This window comes from Sceloporus occidentalis, unplaced genomic scaffold, assembly GCF_023333645.1.
Source record: "Sceloporus occidentalis isolate IW3139 unplaced genomic scaffold, rSceOcc1.0.p SCAF_4, whole genome shotgun sequence".
Taxonomy (NCBI): domain Eukaryota; kingdom Metazoa; phylum Chordata; class Lepidosauria; order Squamata; family Phrynosomatidae; genus Sceloporus; species Sceloporus occidentalis.
Window position 1 is genome coordinate 5,529,599 of NW_028316984.1, and position 17,469 is coordinate 5,547,067.

Below are 17,469 nucleotides of genomic sequence, written 5' to 3' on the forward strand. Positions count from 1 at the left end.
GGTTGTGCAAACTCAAGGTCACCTCAACATTAGGATGACATTAAGGGCTGTTTGACAGTGGAACACACTCCTTCCTCGGAGTGTAGTGGTCTCCTTCCTTGGAGGTCTTTAATCAGAGGCTGGATGGCCATCTGTCGGGTATGCTTTGATTGTGAGTTCCTGCATGGCAGGGGGTTGGACTGGATGGCCCTTGTGGTCTCTTCCAACTCAGCAATTCTATGTTTTTCTTGATTGACTATCCATCTGTAATGCGATCTTCCTCTTTTCTGTCTGATACTCAAATTGCTAGGTTACTTAGAAGGTACCCACAATTTAATACATAATAGGGAAATTAATTTAGTTCAATTAAAATAGAGCAATGGTCAGTCTGCAATCCAGCTTTTGTCTAATGATTCCAAAAAAGAACTCTCAGAATGCAAAGTACAATTTAATTTTATTGACTAACAGGGAAATCATTCATACAATAGCATTAACAAACACAAGAACTAATGAAACTAATGACTTTGCTTCTGGTACACCCGCCCACAACCTCCAAGGTGCCACATTTCCCATGATGCTGCACTGCAATTTTGTTCCATTTGCTTCCAGTACTCCCTCCGCTTCTGTTGCTGCTGAGGGGGAAATGCGGTTGTTTCCGATGCCGCTGAGGAAAGGGCAGAGAGCTACTGGGGAATGAATGTATTCACATTTTAACGTGGACGGAACAGTGGGTGGAACATGCCTGCCCTGTTGCAATGGTCGCTTCACTATGCAAGCAACATTTTTTTTTTTTTTGACAGATAGGGTGAATGCTGGTGCTTTTAGATTGGTGGAATGTGTGTGAATGCTTGTGCTACATATGTGTGTATAGGAAGGAGACATGCTGGCGAGGAGGGGAAAAGTGGCTGTTTCCGATGCCGCTGCTTGTTTGGATGCAAAAGCGGACTATAAAGCCCATAGAAAGAGTGCTTGTTTGGATGCAAAAATGGACTATAAAACCCATAGAAAGAGTGCTGGTTTGAGTGCCAAAAGGGATTATAAAGCCCATAGAACACGAAGCAATCAATCACATGATGTAAGGTGCTCATTCACAATGCCCTGTCTGCTGCAAATCCCACCCACAAGACTTTTGTTGCCAGAGCACTCACCCTCTCCAAGTAAAAGTGCATAGGCATAGAAAGGAATGCTAGTCAAGTTACACTGGGACCTCATCAGTATATAGTAAATATACTTGCCATCTGTGAATTTGAGCATGCATGGACGGCAAGTCCCACTGTCCCAAATGGTGGCCGCACACGTCACACCATGATTACAAGTACATTTATTTACATTTACATTGGGCACATTTTATGCAGCTTCCAGCTTACGTGAAAGCCACGTGAGAAAAACAATGGTGCACGCACCTGTGGCGCAAGGTTGCCGCACAGCCACATGTATGTGCCCCATTATCTCCTATGGGGCTCGAGCATAGGCGGATTTTCCCTTACGCGAGGAGATCCGAATGGATCCCCAGCATAAGGAGAGGGCCCATTGTATAGTGTCTAGATCAACGGAAGTAATAGTGCAACTCTATTCTGCTTTGGGATACTGTATCCAGTTTCGGGCACCACAATTCAAAAAGGATGTTGAGAAACTGGAGTGAGTCCAAAGGAGGGCGACTAAAATGGTGAAGGGTCTGGAAACCATGCCCAATGAGGAACGACTTACGGAGCTGTTTAACCTGGAGAAGAGAAGGTTAAGAGGTGATATGATAGCCCTGTTTAAATATTTGAAGGGATGTCATACTGAGGAGGGAGCAAGCTTGTTTTCTGCTGCTCCAGAGAACAGGACCCGGAGCAATGGATGCAAGCTGTAGGAAAAGAGATTTCACCTCAACATTAAGAGGAACTTCCTGGCAGTAAGGGCTATTCGACAGTGGAACACACTTCCTCGGAGTGTGGTGGAGTCTCCTTTGGAGGTCTTTAAGGAGAAGTTGGATGGCCATCTGTTGGGTATGCTTTGATTGAGAGTTCCTGCATGGCTGGGGATTGGACTGGATGACCCTTGTGGTCTCTTCCAACTCTATGATTCTATGATTAGGGACAACAGGACTTGACAACAGGAAGCATTTCTTCCTATCTCTGCGAGGAGGGGTCCAGAACAGATCCCCAAGCTAAAAAGGTCCAACTGTACTTGGTACCCAGGACAGAAAATCCCACAGGCTCCGTTTCTTGGTGGTAAAACTACAACAGCAATAAATAATTTTACCACCTTTCATGATATCTCAGCATTAGCAACCTGAAGTAGCCACCTCACCTGAACTGTGGTGCCCAGTGGCAGACTGCTGCTCTCAGCCTGAAAATTGTTTAGATGAGCCTAGGTATCAAGAGATCAGACAAATGCTCAAGAATGGCCACCTTTTAATACACATTGATCAATATGGTTCCTGCTACTTTTTGTATCTTTTCAGAGCAGTCAGCATTGAAAAGCTTTCAGAAAGCTGGGATATCTTATCTGGTCTTTCCCATGAGAACACAGGTTGATAAGCTGGAAGAGAAAAACAAGATGCCAAGCGATTAATGCTGTCATTTAATTAGGATTAAAATCTTTTGGCTATCATTCTAGCAGAAACAGGCATAGCTTTTCCACCATGGTGATGAATTGTATTCTATTTTTAAACAAATGATCTGTTTTATTATCATAATTATTTAATTCCATTTTAATTGTCAATTTTGTAAGTTTTTAATTGTGCTATGTTTTTAAACTGTAAGTCACTTTGAGTCCCAATTTTGAGGGAAAGCAGGAAACTACTACTACTACTACTACTACGAAGAAGAGATTGTCCTCTGCTTCTAAAGAGGTGGAACAGTTTGCTTCTCTTTCCCTTCTATGAGTAGCTTTTTATGAACTGATCTGTTGGGTTCCTAGCATATCAGCTAGGATATACTTCTGAACTACATATTCCAGGACATATTTTTCTATCTTCAGATGTCTATATGAAGGAGTTCTAAAAGTGACTAATGAAATGCTCTTTCTCTCTCACCCCACCCCCCACAAAAATGACTTCATGGGATGGGGGTGAGTGTCCAGTCAATTGAGAAAGCAACATATTCAGCATTGAATGCATCTTCTGAAATACTGACATTTCTGCCACCCCGCATCACCACCCTTTCCCTATTAATAAAAAAGCAACTAGAGAAACTGGGCTTTACTTTTATAGCAGCAGGAGTCCAGCTCTCCTACTTTGTGCTGAAATGACAGGAAGAACACAACTGTGGGTGTATGAGCCGCAGAAAAGTGAGTTGGCTGAGACATCTTCTCCCACACACAGATCTAGATTTGCATTGTTCTAAGGAGCCCAGCTGATCCCTTGCTTCACTCTTGAACTTAATTCATTCCACTAAAGCTCCAATTCAAATTCAGTCCAGTCTTGCACTGCTTTGAACAGTAGTTTCCTCCAGTCCATAGACTACTTCTTTTTGGCAACTTATTTGAGGGTTTTGAATTTAGCTCTGCTTGAAGGCCCTTTTTCTAAGCTCTAAATCATGTTCCAACTTCACTTTTGTAGTTACATGACAGTTCTGAAAGTAATAAGGAGCTGTTCCCAGTCTAGGGAAGGTCACCAGCAATGTGGGACAGACTAACAGTGAACAATGCTCTTGTTTCTCCATGAATCCAAGATCTACTCTCAAATGCTTTCAAAAACCAATGTTCTCTTGTTCTTTGCTATTATTTTATATTACCATCCTGATCTTCCCTGATAACTACATTAGCTGCACCTGCCCTGGTGATTCTTTGAGGATATGTTTTTCAGCATGATATGAGATATATTGACTCAGAAGAACCACTGGATTCAAACAGACATGCAAGAAAATGTGTGTGAAGGAGACAGTTACGTAAATAATGGATACAGCTTTTCTGATAGAATTAAGATGTGATACTGCTGCTATTACTATTTACCTTTCCAAAAATGGGATCATCAATAGGCACTCTAAAACGGTCACAGAGAGCTAAGAACTCCACTTTGTTCAGTAGCCCTGAATCATTTTTGTCTTGCTCAAGGAAAGCGGCATGCATGCTACTATCTGGCAAGTAGTTATGTCGCCTCATATGTTCTTGTATCTGCTCAATTAATGCATCCAGCTCCTGTGTATCAGGTTCTTGTAAAGTTCTCCTATATGGAGACAAAGACTTCTTAATTTTTTTTAAAAAAATTAAAAATTGAGCTAAGTAGTTGCTCCTTAAAGCATTCAGATCCATCCCACCAGAAGGAACTTTGTAGGGCTTTGTACTCTGTCAGTCAGTAAGTCTGTCTATCAGGCCCCTTGACTGCAGAACACTCAGATTGAAAAGTATGGGATGGTCCTGCTTGCTTACAATTTGATAATTGAACATTTACTTTTTTTTAAAGCCATATTTTAAGATTTCCTTTTATTTTAATCTATTACAAGCAAAACAAAGTTCACACACATGATCCAACTCACCACCTGTTTAAAATTCACCACCAAATATGAATTTGCTACATCTATAAGTTATCAACTTACTAATTAAGGTTACCAAATAAACCTTCCAGCCCTACAAATCACATATTATATCAAATTGCAGACATTCTGACAGACCAACTATCTGTTTTTCTTTCCATTTTTGGTTCCAGTTCAACATTCCTCAAACTGGACTGTCACACCTCACTAATAACAACCCCTGACTTGGAACCAAAAATGGAAAGAAAAACAGATAGTTGGTCTGTCAGAACGTCTGCATGGGGAGGTGTCCTTGGGCTTCCATGGCAAGGTTCGCAAAAAACTCACGTGGCTCTCTCTTGCAAGTGTTCAACTCAAACTTTAATGAAACCAGGTGCTTCTAACAAAACAAACAAACAAACAAACAAAAAACCCAAACTCAACCAAATTTTGGCTAACTTTGTTTCAGCAACTGATTTATTTATTATTACGAAAGACAGGCAAACTCTGATTTTTCTTCCATTTTCTGGTTAGTGCATTTTGTACGCATGTGAATGTATGACATGTTTATTGGACTCTCTTACACATTGATTAGAGATGATTTATCTTTGTTAAGTCTGACTGAACATGAGCTGAATTAATGAGTAACTAAAATATGAACAGGAACAAAAGATGACGCACCCTCCTAAAACTGCATCCATCTCATCCAGCATTGCATTTCTCACTATAACCAACCAGATGTTTTCTCTGAGACCTACAAACAAGGCAATAGCTGTCTCCTGTTTTTTCCTGCCCCAAAATTGGTAAAGAAGCCATAGCCTTTATGTTGCTTGAGCTTGTCATGGTACCTTCACTACAATGAGGGAAATTAGTCTGCATGACACAATAGCAGTCTGTCATTGCTTTAACTGTCATGTTACCATCCTATGGAACTCTGGGATTTGTAGTCTGTTGTGGCCCCAGAGCAGTTTGAAAGACTAGGCTAAATATCTCACAAAACTATAACTCGCAAAATTCTATAACATTTACCTATGGCAATTAAAGTGGTGTCAAACTGCATTATTTCTGCAATGCAGATGGAGACAATGTCATGTTAAGAAATTCAAGTTAACTAATAATTCTTGCAGAAATCTTGATGAATATTTTTTTTAACAGCTCACTTTTTTAGTGCCTCTTTTGCTGCCTTGCGAGGTGCAAAGTGATTCCTCATAGATTCCACAAGTGCTGCTGGGAAGCTGCCCAAATTGCTTTCCATATAATTTAGGACATATTCATCAGCATCTACAATAATGAACCTGTGGCCAAACACTGGATGAAAGAGAGATGATAAATAATAATCAGAAATACTGTTCATGACACTAACAGGTTTTTGTCCCCTGAAGAACAAACATACACTCCAAGGAATCAATTTTTTCAGATGATCCTGCAGCTTGGTAGTCTACTTTGCTTCGCAAAGTTAAATGATGTAGAATCTAGAATAGACCTACCACCAGGGATTGGAGCATTGGTGAGCCCTGGTAGCGCAGTGGTTAAATGCTGGTCCTGTAACAACAACGTTGTAAGTTCGACCCTGGAGGGCTCCAAGGTGGACTCAGCCTTCCATCTTTTCATAGGTCGGTAAAATGAGTACCCAGCTTGTTGGGGGCAATAGACTTACAGATTGTAAACCGAGTGGTTTACAATCTGTAAGCCTATTGTCCCCAACAAGCTGGTTCACTAACAAGCGGTATAGAAATGTACTTGCTATTGCTATTGGTGTTCAATATAGTAAATATACTGACATTCATTATATTAATACATTGATTAATAGTCATTATACATTTTACATTTTGTGTTTTTCAAAAAATTAAAGCAGAACGTGAAGCACATTTTTTTCAAAGAAAAACAAGAGGTTTTTCTGGGGAATAATAAGACAGCACTTTTGTTTGCTATGCTGCTTTCCCCCTACCCAATTATGGCTTCCCTTGCTGTCTGTACTGGAGTTTTTCACTCTAAGGCAATCAACTATGGCTGTACCAACAAGCAATGCAATACACAATGGGAAATGAGAATAGGAGGGAAGGAGGGATGAGCAAGCAGAGGAAGGCTGACTGAACTTCCTGATGGTAAGAGCTCTTTGACAGTAGAAGAGACTAACTTGGAAGGTGGTAGACTCTCCTTTGTTGAAGGCTTTCAAAGAGAAGTTAAATGGCCACTTCTTACATATGTTTAACTGTAGATTCCTACACTAGCAGAGGGTTGGACTAGATGGTACCTTCCACCACTATAATTCTCTAAAGTCTGCAGCATGTTGCCTCCAGTATGAAAGCACTGGTTGTTTATCTGTCTTTTGAGTGGTAATCTGTGAAGTCACACAAATGGATCTGATTTGTATCTGTGCAGAGTAGCTTGGGTTAATCAGAGTGATTTTGGCAGTAACCCTATCCTCCCTTTAACCAAATATGTGTCAGCATTCCTGCTCTGTATCTCAGTTTTCGTATGCTGCAGCACACCAGAAGAAAGGACTGGAAGGACTGTCAACAGCACAAGGATTTGACTAGGATGGCCATGGAAGATGCCTCTGCCCTTGCAGTGTTGCTTCTGACAGTCAATGGTGATCTCATAGTCCAAACAGTTAGAAGAGGCTAGCCACTTAGACAATATCTGTGATGACATCAAGTGGCCCTTCTGGGGTCCCTTGAACTTGATTGTTTTAGTTCTACAGATGCAGACTACTAGAGCCTGGTGCATGAGTGGAGATGCCCATCTCATTGGGAATTACAGGGTTAAAACAGAAGATGGCCAAGATGATATTCTGTTCCAAGTGAAATTTAATGATAACTTTAGGGAGGAAGGAAATGTATGGTACTAAGACCACTTTATCTCTGTAGAAGTTAGTGAAAGATAGGTTACACCACCAATGAAATTAAAATTAAAGAAGTGCATTTAAAGATTAGAGATTTTGCTGATGATATAGTGATTACTCTACAGAATTCATTAGAGGGTATGGACCCTCTGGTGTGAATTTTAAAGCACTGTTGTGCAGTGGCTGCTTTGAATATAAAGAGAGAAAAAACAATTATGTTGACAAAGAATTTGGCAAAAGAAAATAAATGCTTATTGATGGAAAAGACAGGTTTTAAGTTGGAACCCCCTCCCCCCAATATTTAGGTATTACTCTGACAGACAGTAAATACAATTTTTTTTCCAAAATAATTATTTTAAAATATGGAATCAGATTAAATTAAATATGCAGAAATGGAGCAGATTTAAACTATTATTTTTGGGAAGAATTTCTGTTATTAAAATAAACATTTTGTCTAAAATGCTCTTTTTGTTTCAGATATCCCTATTTTGACAAATGATATCCCATTCAAACAATAGCAAAAAGATATTTCAAGTTTTAAATGGAAAAAGAAGAAATCCAGAACAAGATTTACAGTTTTACAATTGGCCCTCTGTATTCATAGATTCAATGCTCAGATTCAAAGCTCCATAGTTTGAAAATATTTTTTAAAACTCTAAATTCCAAAAAGCAAACCATGACTTTGCCATTTTATATAAGAGACACCATTTTACTATTCCACTGTATTTAATGACACTTGAATATGTAAGGAATATGTCATCTATGGGGCACCTGGAACCCAAACCCAGTGGGTACTAAGGGTCCACTGTACAAGATGAAAAACAAACAGGAGGTCTGGTACTCCCAGATTTGAAATTATAGCTTTATGCATGCAGTTTGGTTTGGATGAAGGAGTGAATAATTTCAGAAAATAAAGATTTTCGTAACTAGAAGGTATTTGAATGGAATTCTTTTTTATGGCATAATAAACTTAAAGTGAATGCTGACTTTAACAATCATTTTGTCTGAAGATCGCTCTTAAGATTTGGGTAAAATATTGAACAAAAACAATTCCTTCGATTTAAGCTATTTCACAGTGACTCATAAAAGCACTGGGAATTTAATAAATTTTATCCAAATAATTCATTCATCAAGATAAGTCTCTCTGTAAAAAGAAATATTAACTAATGAAATATTTTTTCATTTAAATAATTTTCTAGCTGACTATTGGGGAAAGCACACACAATATCTTCTTATATAAAAATTACCAATTAAAATAGTGAAGACTGAGCTGTTTCCAGATCAAATTTAATTTAAAATATTTATATTTCATCTTTCTATTTACCTTCCACTTTCTACATACCTTCCACCATAGCTCCAATAGTGAAGTCAGATGGTTCATAATAAACAGGGTTTTCTGTTGAAGACCCTGGTTTGGGGACTCTGGTCTTCCCCAGGTATTTGCCTCCAATAATTCCTGAATTACGCACAGGTGGTTCATAGATACTGATCATATCAGTAGCAAGGCAATAAGAGAGGACAAACCGACGCTTGCTGTCTTCAAGGATTGGTGATTCCTGTAGATAGAAGCAATTATCTGAATATCTGCTTATGAGAAGCTGAAAATGCAGAGCAGTTCTGAAACTGGATCAGCCTAAACAACAAAAAGTGAGGCCTAGTGTCAAAATGGTCCATAATACAATGCAACTATAGAAAGCTTTCTTATGAATTATGAATTTAATGCTGAGAATATGCAGTCCGCTTTTGTTACTGTCAGAGTTTAAGGAAGACCATCTGTTGACTTGCATGCATCTGGGGCCACATGCATGATTAAATAAAAACAAAAGTTGACCCTTCTGACATGAATTCCAATAAAATTAAGATGTATTGAAAGTTATTGAAGAGTAGCTTTTACACAGTCTTTAGGAAGAGCAAGCCTCCTTCTTGTGTGGTCCAAATTATATTCCAATTTAAAAACAACTGCTGTTAGGCTTCTTATTTGTAACTCAGTACAGTAGGGTTCTTTATCTCATTTCTAGGCTTTTAATGTGCAGCAGTAGCACCCAGTGATCACCCAGAAAGAAACTATACTATCAGATGCTTTAAAACAGATGCCAGGAAGAGGTAGTGCAGCTGAAGAAGCTAAAGGCCCACTCCCTGCAATCGTAGCCACCCTCTAATGAGGTAGACATATAGAAACAAATTTACACATACATATTACCTGGTGGATTAGAACTGATACTTTAATCAGATGAGCCACCAAATATGTAACTGAATGCAGTTTCAGACAGTATACACTGCTTTGTTTTGAGGAGGATAATCATTCTGATGTATATTCTTTGGTCAGGCCCCACCTGGAATATTGTGTCCAGTTCCACAATCCCCAAAAAATATGGAGAAACTGGAGCGTGTCCAAAGGAGGGTGACTAAAATCGTGAAGGGTCTGGAAACCATGCCCTATGAGGAATGACTTAGGGAGCTGGAGCCTGGAGAAGAGAAGGTTAAGAGGTGATATGATAGCCCTGTTTAAATATTTGAAGGAATGTCATATTGAGGAAGGATCTAGCTTGTTTTCTGCTGCTCCTGAGAACAGGACCTGGAATAATGGTTGCAAGGTACAGGAAAAGAGATTCCCCCTCAACATTAGGAGGAACTTCCTGACAGTAAGGGCTGTTCGACAGTGGAACACACTCCCCTGGAGTGTAGTGGAGTCTCCTTCATTAGAGGTCTTTAAAAAGAGACTGGATGACCATCTGTCAGGGATGCTTTGATTGTGATTTCCTGCATGACAGGGGGTTGAACTGGATGGCCCTTGTGGTCTCTTCCAACTTTATGATTCTATGATTCTATGAAATGGCTTTTCCAACAATATATGAGGTATCAGATGTTATTTAAGCTGCTTCATCAAGTGAAGCACATTAAATCATTATGTTTCAAAGGCATTAGGAGATTAAATTGAAAAGCAGACTCTTATATTTAGAATCCATCTTCTCTACTTTCCTGCTACAGTACATGTAACTCTGCATCCATCACAGAGGCTTGGACACTATTGCTGGAGGCTAACATCATGCAGAGAACAAATCCATTTCCCCAGACTCACCCTTCATTCCAGAAAGTACATCACACATCAAAATATCTCACCAATATAACTGCATAGCGCAACACTTTATGGTCATTTTCTAGCATCTTAACAATATTTTTCCTAGGTGGTTGTGGAATCAGGCTGAAGCAGTTCTGGAGTGAGTCCTCTAGGAAGCCATAACCATTGTAAGGTGGGATTATCTACAGATTTTAAGATGCCAACAAGAAAGAATATTTATTATTTATTTTATTAATACATATCTTAAAACAGATTTACAGTATAAGTAAAGACGTTTACAGTATAGGTTTGACCAAAATAGAAGTTTAAAACAAGGGCCAAAATTTTCTATCATGGTCTGCATTATGTAACTTTATGTATACTTACCTACAAAACAGAGGCACTAAAAATGATGTTAGTGAATTGCAAAGATGCATAAAGGGACAGTTCAAGGAGTGTTCTGATGTACATTGGCACTCTGTAGTCAGAACTGCCCAATTCTAGTTCCTGAAGACTTAAGTCTGTTTAAAAAGTAAATCCCCAACAGAATTCTGGCCATGGATAGTAATAAAAAAGTTTTAAAACAATTAAAACATTAATTTAAAGCAGTTTAAAAATTTTAAGAGCTTGTATTTAGCATACCCCATTTAAAAAGACCCAGTTAGAAGGCTTGTATAAATAAAAATGTATTTTGCTTCTCGGCTGTAAACGCACAGAGAGAATGCTAGCTTAACCTTATATTGGACAGAGCACTCACCAAGAAAGCCCTCTCATGTACTGTTATCAAACACATCTGTTATTGTGGTAGTAATGAGAAACACACACACCCTGTGCCGCTTAGAATCTTAAAGCTTAGGCAATCTTGTTGTGTTGTGCCAATGTTAGTTAGTTCAGAAATTTTATTTATTTTATTTTATTAAAAACATATATTTCAACCCTTAGCCAAAGATTTCAGCACAGCATATAATAAAATCAACCTAAAGCAATAAATAATTACAAAAGTTAAAATACATCAAATAATTTATCATTTTAAAAACAGATAATTTAAGGCTATTTTAGGCTACATCAAGAAAAGGTATTGTCAGAACCAGAATGTATCATTTGGATTCTTCCATAAATATTGTTGAGAAAAAAGGATAAGATAAAGTGTAAAATTAAAGGTTAAAATTGTTGTTATATGGTAGGAAAAACAAATTGGCTTTCTGATATTATGGCTTGGCTCAGGCTAACTAAATCTAATGGTTAAAGGGTTAAAAATCAGTCTGTTTAACTGAGAGCACACAGGAGGGGCAAGGAATGATTGCTATAGCAATGGGGGTTGACCTGGATGGCCCTTGCGGTCTCTTCCAATTCTATTATTCTATCATTCTATGATTCTATGAACTCAGATCTGGCAAAGGATGTGCTACTGTGCAAATCTTTCCAATAAACTCTTTCTTGTTTAATCCATGAAACATGTTCATTGAGTTAGACAAAGAAAGAGACACTAGCCTTTGACCAGCCTGCTGCATTGCTCATACATCTTCTGTAAACTAAAGTAGATTACTGGCTCCACAGCATTGGACTGGGAGCTTAAGAACAAGTGCATCAATGGGCAATTCCATTTCACCATTCCATAGTGAGACCAAGACCTAGATAGAATTGCCCTGTCAGCCACGAAATTTCTCAGAGCATTCAGGAATCCTTCAGATTCCATAAATCTATGGAGGCATACCATTTTAATCTCCCAATCCTGCTGGTAAGGTCTGCTATGTCCAAACCAAACTTCATGAAGAAGTGATCTTTGTGTTACACCACTACCCCTGCAAAAGCAGACAATCTTCCATCTGTCCAATCCAAAAAAAGGACATGTCTAAGATGTCTCCTGCCACCTTTTCTTTTGGACCAATGATGTACTAAGACTGCACCTTTATTGCCATGGCAGGTAAGCCCTTTATACAGGTACTAGTTTGAGAGTGAGATTTGGTTTAAACGGGTTTTTGACAAATAAAATCGATACATAAAAAGGGGTAAGACAAAGGTGCTTATTAGCCCCCTTATTATTTAATTGATATATTAATGACCTGCCATCTGCAATGAAAGACTCTGCAATCCATATGCCTACCGTCCTACATACTCCTTGTAACACCTTGCTTTATGCTGATGACATGATACTGTTATCATACTCGCAAGTAGGTATGCAGAGACTGTTAAAAACACTTAGTTGTTATTGCCAGAACAATTCCTTAACTATTAACAAATCTAAGTCAAATGTAATGGTATTTGGTAAACGAACGCAGAAACATAGATGGCAATTAGAGGGTGAGCCAATAGATCAAGTAAAGACCATTTCTTACCTTGGTGTAACATTCTCAGAAAACGGATCGTGGTCATGTCATCACCAAAAGAGTTCAGTTAGAGCAAAGGCACATTTGAATCTCATATTTAAACTAAAAGCTCACAAATACCCTGGTTCCCTAATCCCAATAATCAATGTATATAAAGCCAAGATTACACCTATGCTTTTATATTCGGCAGAAGTTTGGGGTCTAAATTCCATCTCAGCAGTAGAACTAGCACAGTCTCAGCATCTGAGAAGTATTGGGGGTAGATAAAAGGACATCTGAGGCTGCTGTTAGAGCTGAATTAGAAATCTATTCCATCCATTCACAAGCCAAAATCGGAGTGTTTAACTACTGGGGTAAAATCAATGAAATGGAGCCTGATAGATACCAAGACTATGGCGGGATACAAACCGCCGCTTTGCGGCGGTCTGCCGCCGCCGCCGGTTAGTCCGCGGGGGAGCCGGAGCCTCCATACGGCGCGACTCCCGCGCAGAGCGAAAAAGAAGCTCCAAAATGGAGCTTCTTCTTGAGTCGCGTTTGCGACGTAGCGAGGCGCCAGGGGCGCACTCGCTACGTCACAACGCCCGCGACACGTACGGACGCTCAGCGTCCAATACGTCAAGATGGCGGCGCCCATGTGGAAGGGGCGCCGCCATCTTGTACGTATAGGATACGTACTAGGGTTAGGGGGGTGCGGAAGCACCGCCCCTTCCTAACCCTAGTACGTATTCTATACGTACTAAATGGCGGTATGTATCCCGCCTAAGTCTCTTAGAACAGTCACAATCCAATCTTCAGTCCTCTTGGTTTATGCAAATAACAAACTTTATAAAGAGCTGTGGTCTTTTTGATTCATGCACAGTGAATGACCAAGCAAAAAAGGGTGTGAGACAGAGAATCTTGGATATCAAAGCGCAAAAAGATATAGCCTCCCTTAGCAATGTAGGTAATTTAAAATGGCTGAGCCAATTTAAATGCTCTTTTCAAAGAGCAAATTATCTAAAAATACAAATGACAAAATACCTGAGGGAGGCATTTACTAGAGTTAGATTTGACCAGCTTGACACCATGGTAAGGTATGGAAGATTCAATGATATTCCATACAATGAGCGAATCTGTATCTGTGGAGTCTGAGAAATTGAGGATTTAGCTCATATTTTGTTCAAATGTAATCTGTACCACCAGGAAAGAGATCAGTATCTTGGTCCCTATATCAAAAGAACAATGTTTTGGGACACCCATGTCAGAATCTCTTACTTCATGAGTGGCCAAGATTCAAAAATATCTATTATCACAGCACGTTTTTTATGTAAAGCCATACAGTCGAGAGTTAGATATGTGGGGTCAATTGGGATAAATTGCAGAGGTGATGAAGAATTCTGATGTGTGATGCTCATGTTCTATTTTATTACCTTATGTATTATCATACAGGGTGGCTAAAATACAACGATATACAACTGAGCACAAAATGAGAATCATCCAAGCTATTGTATTCCCTGTTACCATGTATGGATGTGAGAGCTGTACAATAAAGAAAGAAGATAGGAAGAAAATCTATTCATTTGAGATGTGATGCAGGAGAGCAGCCAACACATGTATCAGCCCTAGTAAAAGAGACAGCGTCTTCATCTAAAGTAACATAAAATAGTTTTACTCACAGATCTTGTGCATAGCTCATACACATGCACATGCTACTTGAAAAAGACATTTAGAAGAAAAAAGGCTTGCCAGCATTATAAAGAAACAGGCTGACCGCATGGAGACAAAATGGAGACTGGAAACTAAGGCCCATTCCGCACAGGCGTAAAGTATGTCCCCAGGACGTACTAGGGTTAGGAAAGAGAATGCATGTTCTAGACGGGCGCTACCATCTTGACGTTGCGGATGCCTAGTGTCCGCACATTGCACGGCGCTAATGACGTCGCGAGTGCGCCATTGGCGCTTTGCGGTGTCATTAGAGCACCGCAACAAGAAGCGGCATTTGGGGGCTTCTTTTTAGTGGCGTGGAGGAGCCTCGCGGTTTGGCCACTGAGGCTCCTCCGCACAGCAAATAAAGGCACCGGCAGACCACCCGTTTTGGGTGGTCTGTAACACGCCAAAGTGAGGTGTGCTTGAAGGAAGTGAGAGGGCATGTTAAAAAAAACCAGGAAGTTACCACAAACAAGCCCTAGAGAGACTCAGCATGCAAGAGTTGCTATACCCAACCATTTGACCCTATTCATTACCTGTTTGATTTCCTTTGGTGGTGGCTTCTTCATATCAACTGGCTGGAAGTTAGTGATGCCAAACTTGTCCCGATAGAATTGCCGAGTGAACTCATCACAATCATATATAAAAAAGGAGCGCCCAAGAAGAGTGGTGGATTTGCCTACAGCAAAATCTTTCGCTGTAAACCATTCCAAGACCTCCTGATCAGATATCTCAAGCACACAGGATGGGAAGGTTCCTTGTAGAAGGAAGACATGTTGATTAAATTTGTGTAAATTCCAGAAGAAATATCAGAAGTAACAGTTAAAAATAGAGTCCATTTTGAGGAACAACTGTGACATATTAACAAGACTAATCATTTTAAATAGAAAGAAACTGATTATGGCATGCCTAGATTCTGAACGTAATTCTTGTAGGCTAATGAGCATAATCAGACAATATTTAGCAAGATATTAAAAATAAAAATAAAAATACAGCACTGAGACAAAGAGCAGGAGCTTTTTGGATAAAAGTAGGTTGAGATGTAGTATACAACATGTGTGTGTAAGGGGATCTTTTAGCACCTTTGAGACTAACAGAAAGAAAGAAGCTGGTAGCATGAGCTTTCATAGTCTTTCTTTCAGGTGGTCTCAAAGGTGCTACAAGATCCCTTTGCGTACTGATTTTCCAGACTAACACAATTGTGTCTTTGAATATAATACAGTGATTAGAATGGAATATTATAGTGGCATAATTGATAATTTGATCTTAATCTCTTCTGTTCTTATTGCCTGTCATAGGTTTGATTCCATATCCAAGTGTCCCTGTCATGACAATGTTTAACAGGATTCATACTGTATATCTACATGCACTTACATATCATTATATGCATTAACCCTGCATATATTCCATCCTCAAAGAGCAGGAGTTAAGGTTCATCTTACCTTTGTCCTCTACAAATTTTTTGGGCAGGCGCTGGCGTCTTACCAGGACTGGGAAAGGGTCTCTGCCATCATTTCGTTCATGGACTTCCCGCACTTCCACTGTATCATCCGCCAAATAATAGTGGATGATAAAACAACGGTTTTCACCAAACATGTTCTCTGTGTCGTCCCACATGGCATAGAAACGAAGGACCTGTGGAGCCAAAGCATAGTGTGACAGAGCACATTTTGCTCGTATAAAGTTATTAATTTAATCTACAGGATCTCCATTCAAAAGAATATTGAGTAGCTGGGCTAAGAATGAGATCCAGAAGAGATGTTTCAGGTTGGAGGAGACAGAACTATATCATATTATCTGAACCAGTCCAAGGCAGTTCATTATACACTTATAAAGATGTATTAAATTTTTATATTTACAGTCAGCCCTCCTTATCCACAGCTTCTGCATCCAGAGATTCAATAATTCATGGTTGAAAATATTTTTAAATTCCAAAAAGCAAATCTTGATTTTGTTATTTTTAGTAAGTGACACCATTTCCCTAGACCATTATAGGTAATAAGACTTGCTCATCCACAAACCTTTGGGGTCCACAGAGGATGGGGTGACCCTGGAACCAAAGTCCACTGGATAACAAGGCCCCGCTGTATTTAGTAACTTAATATCTTTATCATTTCTTTTCTTGCCAAGGTGATTTCAGGGTGGCATACATAAAATTATATTAAAATCTAGCTGTACCCGGCGGCCACGCCTTGCTATGGCTTAGTTTGGTTAAATGGAAAAGAAAGAAAAGAGAAAGCACACGTTTCTGAAATATTTAATTTCACAATGCTTGTGGGTATACAATATTTTTTGTTGTTCCATTGTCTGTGTAGATATAGAGATTTCCTGATTTGCCGACTCTAAAACACACAACATATAATTGTCTATGTGAGAAGCAATCTGTGTCTATAACTAAATTGCAAAATTCTAAAGATTGGCCCTGAGCTTTGTTGATGGTGATTGCAAACGCCAATCGAATTGGGAATTGCAATCTCTTAAATTGAAATGGCATATCCATTGGATTCACAGGAATGCGAGGAATGAGGACATCTTCACCTTTGAAAGGTCCTGTCAAGATTGTTGCTTCAACGATGTCACTCATTAATTTTTTTACTGCAAGTCACGTACCATTGCAAAGCTTTGTCTGGTTGATATTGCGCAACATGATTTTCCAGGAGTAGGGGATCGATCTCTTCATAAGCTCCTGTGTTAAAAATCTGTAGTCTTGTCTTCTTTTCAAAATTTCAAGAGGAATGTCCTTTAAAATCTTTATTTTCTTTTCTTTGATCACTAGATCCATTATATAACTCTTGTGGAGGACCTGGTCTCACTATTTACACCCAATAAAGGATACAATGACATCCCTCGGTAATTACTTTTGTCTTGCTACTTTGGAGTTTATTCTAATGATGTCATCAATCTACTGACCCATCACACCACACTGGGATGCTTCTCTTCCTCAAAACCCACTTACAAATCTTACACTCCTGGTAAAAACTCTCCTGTCATCTTCACTTTATTTCTGAATCTAATTCCAGTCTTGTTTATTTCCCCCCACTTTATTGTTTAATTTTCATGCCTTTAAATGATTGATACAATAATTTCCCCTTCTTAATAACTGCAAGAAAAATCCAAACAAAATGTATATAATTC

General features: G+C 39.1%; 1 protein-coding gene across 3 annotated transcripts in view; it reads right to left on the reverse strand.

Moving 5' to 3' along the window:
* Positions 1-416: 416 nt before the first annotated feature.
* LOC149313459 (EF-hand domain-containing protein 1-like) overlaps positions 417-17,469 on the reverse strand; it is a 32,397-nt gene continuing 15,344 nt past the window's right edge. For 2 of the 3 annotated variants that reach the window (XM_089519133.1, XM_089519132.1), the window contains 7 exons: positions 15,777-15,969; positions 14,871-15,091; positions 10,384-10,524; positions 8,606-8,819; positions 5,579-5,726; positions 3,919-4,132; positions 417-2,505 (listed from right to left, as the gene is read on the reverse strand). In XM_089519133.1, the coding sequence (XP_089375259.1) occupies positions 2,434-2,505; positions 3,919-4,132; positions 5,579-5,726; positions 8,606-8,819; positions 10,384-10,524; positions 14,871-15,091; positions 15,777-15,969 (1,203 nt within the window). In that variant the 3' untranslated portion in view covers positions 417-2,433. The remainder of the gene's footprint in view (positions 2,506-3,918; positions 4,133-5,578; positions 5,727-8,605; positions 8,820-10,383; positions 10,525-14,870; positions 15,092-15,776; positions 15,970-17,469) is intronic. The other variant, XM_089519134.1, reaches the window with a different exon arrangement.